The 9,113-nt window shown below is 33.9% G+C and overlaps 1 protein-coding gene across 1 annotated transcript; it reads left to right on the top strand.

Annotated features, from left to right (window-relative positions):
• The first annotated feature begins 2,403 nt into the window (after positions 1–2,403).
• On the top strand, positions 2,404–6,711 carry LOC100375577 (kelch-like protein 24). The gene is made up of 3 exons (XM_002735575.2): positions 2,404–2,493; positions 4,019–5,055; positions 5,900–6,711. The coding sequence occupies exons 2-3, from the start codon at positions 4,038–4,040 to the stop codon at positions 6,622–6,624; spliced, it is 1,743 nt and encodes a 580-aa protein (XP_002735621.1). The 5' UTR covers positions 2,404–2,493; positions 4,019–4,037; the 3' UTR covers positions 6,625–6,711.
• The last annotated feature ends 2,402 nt before the right edge of the window (positions 6,712–9,113 follow it).

The following is a 9,113-nucleotide window of genomic DNA, read 5'->3' on the forward strand; positions in this document are numbered from 1 at the left end:
ACCTCATATTCTACTACAAAATACGTAACATCATTATTTGAACACCATAACATTTGGTAGTCCTCGCGCTTCTTATGCGCCTTTCCCTCTCAATAAAAGCTTATTTAGTCTGGCACCCCAATAGTCATCCCCACAATCTAAGACTTCCCTCATCTTTCTTGTTTGTGCATTGTAAAACCTGTGGTGCGTGAAATATGTTCTTCCCCCAACAGCTTCATCTTCTGCAAGGATTTTTTCAGCATGTAACTAGTCTAATCACGACATTCCTGAACTGGGTTTATACTCTATTCAAACTTTCGCTTCAGATGATTCAATTGTTGCTCCAACACGCACCTGTTGTTTAGTGTCACATTCGTATATCAAAAAGGTAGTTCAGCCTGCGAGTGACCGTTAACGGTTCCATCGTATCTCTCACAATCTTCTTAAATTGTTTATCTTCTACAGTTGCAGAATATTCAGACTCATCACCTATAGTTCTCTCACTAAATCTTAGAGTATGTATGTACCAAGATTCATTGAAAATTAATAATTATTAAGCAAATTAGCTAATTAATATGAACATATTTTATCCAACAAATTAGCAGGTCTGTGCATTGTCCTAGAGTATCTATATAGTTTTATAGAATTGTTCGTGTTATACGAAGTACGGGCTATGATTTAAGCTAATCTCATATGTTTGCATGTCAGATAGACTCAATTGCATTCACGCACAGGGGGCAAACAGTGGTTAGCACGGACTAAGGAATGCCCAAAATCTTCAGTCATTTTAACTAGGACGGTTCTAAAACAATATCAAAGCAAATTTAGAAAGTGCAGATTGCAGAATAACAGGTAGCACATAGCCTCATCGTTAGTTTATTTTTTTTTTTACCAAGAACAATGTCCCTAGATGTGCTCTGTTGATTGTCATGTCTGTATTGTTGTGATGACACAATGCATCACATAATATAATACACACATAACCTGCTGATACTGATATACACTGGGGTGACATTTCACGTTATTTTGTTTAGAAGTGGGTAGCCATTTATCAATGGTTTGGTTTAGAAATGTGTAGCATTTATTTACTTTTTCACAGATCCTTATATTCAAAGTCAAATACTGGAAAAGGCTGAATAAAATGCATTGCCATGATGCGCTCACTGGTTGCGAAAGTTGTGAGCTGGGTGTGTGTTTTTTTCGCTGAAAACACTTGTGTTTAGAAGTGGGTATATAAATAGAAAAAAAAATGGTTTAGAAGTGAGTATGGTTTTCGAGAGGTGGGCTTCACACCCTTACCCACTTAATGTGGAAGTAGCCCCCCGGGAAGTAACCGAACCACTGATTAATATCCGATGAAAATATACGTTCCATTTTTTCATATTTTTGTTTATTTATTTATGATTAATTTTTGGTTTTACTTGCCGTTAACCGTTATTATTTTTTATAACGTATCGCGAAAGCGACTGGGACTGGCGACCAATAACAAAAATTAAAACACCATACACCAGATTTTAATCAGATTACAACTGAACTACATGTAGTTTTTTTAATTATAAACCCCAATTTTCGGTTAAAAAAGAGGAAAGTATAATACTACATTGTTTGTACTGCACAAAAATAAATGTTTCCATACTACTACTTTTGAGTTACATTTTTGCATTCCTCTTTCATGTACATGTGGATTTTTTTTCACAAATATATTGTTTATGTAATTTCACTGTATATACATTTTTTTTCAATTTTCATGTGCAGATTTTTTTTTCAAATTCCACCCAAATTTTCAGAACTAAAACCATTGACTAGTACACCCACACTACTACTACATTAATCTAAGCTTGTACTTAGTACTTTTAATAAGAGTAAAGGTATGTTTTGTTAAAGTTTAACATTTACAGAAATGAACATGGTCGTCCCACTTTCTTGTAAATAACGATGGCAGTAACCACAACCCCAGATTCAGTATACAAATATGTAATTTACATTCCCATATTGTATGATCCGTTGAAACCTCTCAACTATCCTGTAATCATCGTAGGTGCTTTGGATTCTGCACAGTTATCGTGAAATTGAATTTAGGAGCTCTTTTCTAAAACACGTACAACCACATAGAGAGACTGTGATACAACTGAACACCACAATAACGTTTGAACATAGTAATTAGTGGAAGATGTTCTATGTATAATAAACAGCTGGAATACGACTTTAATTGATATTTTCGAGGGTTAGTTTGAATGCACTCTTGCAGCAGATGGTGAATTAACTACAGCGTGTGACAGACCGACGGACAATGTATACATCCGGGTCACGTATGACGCGACGGCAAGCTTAACAATGATGTCATACCAGCATATAAATAAAATGTGTTCATTCATAAATTCGTACCATGTGCACATTTATAATACATTTCATATGCAAATTACACCGAGTTGTATTGCAGACAATGTGCCGCCAGACAAGTACAGAGCTCCTCTGGAAACTGCCTTGATATTTCCTCTTTTTATCTGAAACGAGGTAAGTTAGATTATTTCCTGAAAAGTGTACTGCCGCACACCATAAATCGTTTTTGCGTGAATTTCACGTCGATGACGAGAACAGCCTCTCGCACAACTCATTCATAATATGTGCGATGCATAGTGATATTATATATCTTAGAAATATTGTCCTTAGCTTACTAGATAACCCCTTTTTTATTTTATTATTATTTAATTTTTGGATGCTTCATCATGATACCGTTGATTTTTGGCAATCAGAAAATTGAAAAAAAAAACTTGAGATTCGTTGTTCCATGAAGTATCATTACTATGCTAGTAATTTCTACTCACAATTATTCGGTGTCTGAATAACAACAATATAACATTGTTTAGTCACGATTGAATAAAACGTTTATCGCAATAATAATTTGGCAACAAACGATTTAGAAATATTTATTTGAAGAATTAAAAATAAAATTTGTTATTTCAGTTTTCAACACATCAACAATAGTAGATGACCTTTGCGGCGTGTTACATATATTAATTTACTAGTTTTATTTTATGGATTAGCATATGAATTGGCGGTAATTGCAGTTCACTTTTATATCGTCATATAAACTGTCATATATATTAATACATTAATTCGCGTATTCGTATCTGCTTCGGATGTACATTACCTTCCGTGATAAAAAAGCGTCCAAGCCGTGTACATTTATTATATCTTTGGTTGGCAGACACGTTCCCACTTTACATGACTCTCCTGAAAGAAATATTTATTGCGATTCTAAATTTACCGACAATTATTTTGGCTTTGATAAATATTCCGTCGTTATGTTGTGACAGTCTGGTGCAGGTCATTTAACAATGAATCGAGCGGCTTTCCCCATTGTCTGGAATGTGGTCTACTTTATATGCTACGTATCCCGCATCAATATGCTTTGAGGGAACAAAAGAACAAAGAGATTGGAACTGAGATGTTCATTGGCTGTAGTATTTGCAGTACCTGGTTCGACAGTAAGAGAAATAAAGAAGCTATAAATTCATTTTTTATTAATTATCATATTTCATGTCTCACATATATGGTCAGATAATTACAGCTTTTGAATACAAAAAACACGTCACAGGATAAATAGTATTCGATGTCCGTCATTTATAATATTGTCTGAAACGTGATTAATTTACGGTTGCCGGATTTTTCGACTTTCATATGCGCATGCGCTTTATTGTTCACATGGATATCCATCGCTTCAGTGCATAAACCTTAAAATAAGGTCTATGTTCAGTGTTATCTCCTTGTTCATTGTGCCAGGACTACTTTTATTTACTGACGACCAGGTCGAAATATCTTTCGAAAATGTTGAACCGAAAAAGATAAATAAAAATAATTAAATAATAAATAAATAAATAAATAAATAAATAAACAAACAAACAAACAAACAAATAAATAAATAACCGACAGAAAATTATATTAAACTTAAAATCTGGTTAAAAAGAAGCCCTGACTGCGTCAATAGTTAACACATTTTAGACTTTCACTTTGTTCACCTCATTTGTTTTACCTGTAGAAATCACGGGACCTAACACATGGCGGAAGTAGAGAACAATTATTTGACATTACATGTACCGAACCTGGCGTCGCGAGTATTGGATATTTTACACGATATGAGAAAGCACGCCCTCTGTGTAGACACAGTCGTCTGCGTACAAGATGAGGAATTCACGTGCCATCGGGTGGTTCTCTCTGCGTGCAGTTCATTTTTTAAAGCCATGTTTTCCCATGAGCTCAGAGAGACTGTCGAAGCGAGAGTGACTCTGAATGACGTCAGACCCGAGATTATGAAAGATTTGATCGAATTTGCATACACTGCAAAACTCCATATTCATGAAGAAAATATCCAAGAAATGTTGACGACGTCAATATATCTCCAATTTGATGACGTCACTACTGCTTGTTGTGATTTCTTGACGCGCCACTTGACGTCATCAAACTGTCTTGAGATGTGGAAGCTGGCAGAAAATCACGCTTGTGAAAGTTTAAGAGCAAACGCTCAAATGTTTTCTCTGTGGAACTTTTGCGAGGTGAAGGAGCAAGAGGAGTTTTTGAAGTTGGATAAAGATTTTTTGATAAGATATATAAGAGACGATGAACTTCAGTGCGATGACGAAGTGGACGTATGTCAGGCCGTCATTCAATGGTCGCTTTACGAGAAATCCCGCTTTACTGAGCTGACGTCCATACTCGAACACGTCCGACTGCCGCTTGCCAATTTAAAAGCCGTGATGAGCCACTCTCCGCCGGAGTTGATGGCAGACAAACAATTTAAAGAGTTCTTGGACGAGGCCATAAACTGCCAATTTTTAATTCAGCAAGGGTACCGAGTTCAAGGTCCTCGGACGAGGATGAGGGGCATCGGTAAGAATTCTGGATATCTGGTCGCTCTTGGTGGTCAGGTGAGAGATGGGGATGGCATTATGGATGCTACGTTCAATGGAAATTCGAAACATTGCGCCGTTTCCTCGGTTGGCAATAAGAAGGGACCATGGCAGAACTTAGCTAGCATTCCCAATCACAGAAAAAGAAAATATTCTTTGGTGAATTCAGGTGAGGCTATGACAACTAATGATTTCCATTCAATATTTATGAATGTGGAAAAAATAGTGTACAGAAAACTACGTCAAAAGGATAACGTGTGCCAGTAAACTCCCATTGTATCGTTCTATATTAGAGTGTATGAATTTGTAGGGACCGGACATAAATAGGGCGTCTGGTGAAAATGTGCAAATGCGAAAATATCTCTGTAAAACTGCATTACATCCGGGCATTACATAGTGCTAGTATAAGGCTGTTTTCAGATTATTTTTAAATTCAACGGCTTAAGGGGTCCAGAATATTATGAAAGAGTTCATTGGTCAAACAAATACTAGTACACTGAAAGGCAGATGACTGTATCTTAGTAAAAAATATATTTATAAAAATATGTAAATTGTGATCATTAGCTTCATTCAAATTCCTATTGATTGGCTCATAACTGCGATTGCCCACAAAATAAAGCAATTGCCGATTGGTTGATGTTAAATTAACTCATTATTAATTAGAACCCGCGATAATGATGATGATTCATCATCAAATAACAAAAAGTTTAGAACAGCATATAAGTTGATGTAGTACAATACCCGCAAGAATATTTACTAGACTATTTGGAGATCAGTTTTAACAAGCTCTAGATGGCGTAGAATTTTGATGTAAATAAACAATAATTTGACATGAGATATGTACAACGCAACTAAAAGTACATTGTTTACACAAATAAAATGCGTAGCAAGACAACTGCAGCGCCCTCAACGACACTTGAAACTTCACATTTCATTACAAGAGAAACTCCATGTAGTGAGATCTTGACACAACTGTTATTTTTATTTATCTTTTAATCTTTAATCTATTTTAGGTACTGATATATATATTCTAGGTGGTTACGACTCTGTTAAACAACGCTCAACTGCTGAAGTATGGCGTTATAATTTCACCAATAACTACTGGACTCAGATGAGCAATCTAACAATCGCCAGGCACTCTCATGGATCGACCGAGTACAATGGTTGCATCTATGTAGCTGGAGGAAAGAATTCGCTCCTTTCTATGCGCCTGAACAGTGTTGAAAAATACAACATTGAAACGGACGAATGGGTCACCGTACCATCCATGCCCGAGGCTGTCAGTGTGCCTGCTGCAGTGGCAAGCTGTGGGCGTGTCTACGTATTAGGTGGCAGCAATGTTAACAATATGCCATGTCACAAAATTCAATGTCTTTCTCTTAACACACTGACTTGGTCTGTTGTTCGCCACATAACCATACAACGGAAACTACTATCTGCCGCTGTCCTTGGCGACACACTCTACATATTTGGCGGGAAGTCAGCAAGAGACGTCATTATTTATAATCCTAAAAGCGAGTCGTTGAGATATGAATTACATGCATGTAATGAGCAGAGATTGTACCCAGGTGTTCTAACATGGCGAGGGAAGATTTATTTGACTGGCGGGAAAGGAACGGAGAGAGTCTACAATGATGCCGATGTGTATGACACAGAAACCAATGAATGGAGTCGAATTGATGCGTTTCTTCCAAAAAATATGTATATGCATGGCTGCTTCTTAATTGAGGAACATTAGGCTGAGGAAAAAAATATCTGTTTCTCGTTTCCGTTTGCATAATTTTGAACTATGCAACGTTTTTTTCCCCTCTAAAGCATTCCAAAATGCGCTTGTACTCGCACTTGTCTCAAATTTCCCCCATTTTAGCTCAGTATTAAAAAAAAAATCGCCACGCTGCTCAATTTTAAATTTCCATAAAACCAGAAACAGAGAATTTTTTTTCCTGGCCTTAGAAGAGATAATTATATTTAACGCTTGGTATTAGGCATCAGCCATTATTTCATTATTAATTGCTTCCTGCCAAGAAGTTTGGGGAGCATTCATTTTGAATATTGTTTTTTTTACCACAAAGAGGCTTGTATGTGAAAGCATAACAAGTCTTTATACAGGCCACTTTTTTCTACATTTTGCCTTTTTATTTATTTTTTTCTCGCCTAGCTATGTCTGGCCTGAAGAGTTACCCATCTATGCATAGGAGCAGGTTGAAGAATTTTAAAATTTTTTTACAAAAAAACACCTTTTTTATCCATGTACCAAGGACAGAGGTAACAATTATCGCATTTATTTATAAATCACGCAAACATGTATTCAGAACCCTCGCTAATGGAAGGGTTTGAGTAGGGTTCATAATTATACAATAATAAAAATCAACATCAAATAATGAATCACAAAATATGAATGTACAAACAATGTTAAAAACACACTTCTTCTAAAACCAGCTAGACAAATATTAAAAATTATCGTTTAATAACAATCATTGAGTAAAATAGGAATTCGGTTTTAAAGTGAACATTTCTTCTAAAACCAGCTAGAGAAATATTAAAAATTATCATCGTTTAATAACAATCATTGAGTAAAATAGGAATTCGGTTTTAAAGTGAACATTTCTTCTAAAACCAGCTAGAGAAATATTAAAAATTATCATCGTTTAATAACAATCATTGAGTAAAATAGAAATTTGGTTTAAAAGTGAGCATTTTTTAAAGACCAGATAGACAAATATTAAAAATTATCATCGTTTAATAACAATCATTGAGTAAAATAGAAATTTGGTTTTAAAGTGAGCATTTTTTTATAACCAGATAGACAAATATTCAAAATTATCATCGTTTAATAACAATCATTGAGTCACGGTAAAATAGAAATTTGGTTTAAAAGTGAGCATTTTTTAAAGACAGACAAATATTAAAAATTATCGTTTAATAACAATCATTGAGTAAAATAGGAATTCGGTTTTAAAGTGAACATTTCTTCTAAAACCAGCTAGAGAAATATTAAAAATTATCATCGTTTAATAACAATCATTGAGTAAAATAGAAATTTGGTTTAAAAGTGAGCATTTTTGTAAGACCAGATAGACAAATATTAAAAATTATCATCGTTTAATAACAATCATTGAGTAAAATAGAAATTTGGTTTAAAAGTGAGCATTTTTTAAAGACAGATAGACAAATATTAAAAATTATCGTTTAATAACAATCATTGAGTAAAATAGGAATTCGGTTTTAAAGTGAACATTTCTTCTAAAACCAGCTAGAGAAATATTAAAAATTATCATCGTTTAATAACAATCATTGAGTAAAATAGAAATTTGGTTTAAAAGTGAGCATTTTTGTAAGACCAGATAGACAAATATTAAAAATTATCATCGTTTAATAACAATCATTGAGTAAAATAGAAATTTGGTTTAAAAGTGAGCATTTTTTTTAAGACCAGATAGACAAATATTAAAAATTATCATCATTTAATAACAATCATTGAGTAAAATAGAAATTTGGTTTAAAAGTGAGCATTTTTTAAAAACCAGATAGACAAATATTAAAAATTATCGTTTAATAACAATCATTGAGTAAAATAGAAATTCGGTTTTAAAGTGAACATTTCTTTTAAAACCAGCTAGAGAAATATTAAAAATTATCATCGTTTAATAACAATCATTGAATAAAATAGAAATTCGATTTTAAGGGAACAGAAGAACAATCAATGATATTCGCTTCAAATGCATTCCCTATTTTGCTTTGGGGTGTTATTCCATTGACCAGTATTAAATGTATGGGATGAAGTTTGAAACCTACATATGGCTCTTTTGAGAAATTATTTATCAATACATGATGAATACCTAATATACTATAAAAAAAGATAAAGTATAAAGAATCTGAAATATAATATTTAAGTCATAATAAATGTTCGTCTTGAAATTAAGATGTGTCGAAGATGCAATGTGATAGATGGAACAAGTGTGAGTGAGTGAAGTTGTGTGTGTGAAGGGGGGGGGATGCTCATCTGGAGGGTCCAATGTGATATTCACAGTTTACAAACATGAAAACAGATAATTCCCCCGGTATCATTTTAATTGATTTTGTAAAATTTTGGTCCATTTTTAAAAAATAATTCCTTTCATAGAGATTTGTGTATTTCTAACATACAAAGGATGTTTAATATTTGTGATAAAATGTGCAATTGATTTTGTAAAATTTTGGTACATTTTTAAAAAATAATTCCTTTCA

This window comes from Saccoglossus kowalevskii, chromosome 18 (assembly GCF_978046115.1).
Source record: "Saccoglossus kowalevskii chromosome 18, keSacKowa6.1, whole genome shotgun sequence".
In the NCBI taxonomy this organism is placed as follows: Eukaryota; Metazoa; Hemichordata; class Enteropneusta; family Harrimaniidae; genus Saccoglossus; species Saccoglossus kowalevskii.

Coding starts and splice junctions, on each gene's coding strand:
- LOC100375577 (XM_002735575.2), top strand. CDS start 4,038: ATGGCGGAAGTAGAGAACAATTATTTGACATTACATGTACCGAACCTG. Junction 5,056..5,899: donor ATATTCTTTGGTGAATTCAG/GTGAGGCTATGA, acceptor AATCTATTTTAG/GTACTGATATATATATTCTA.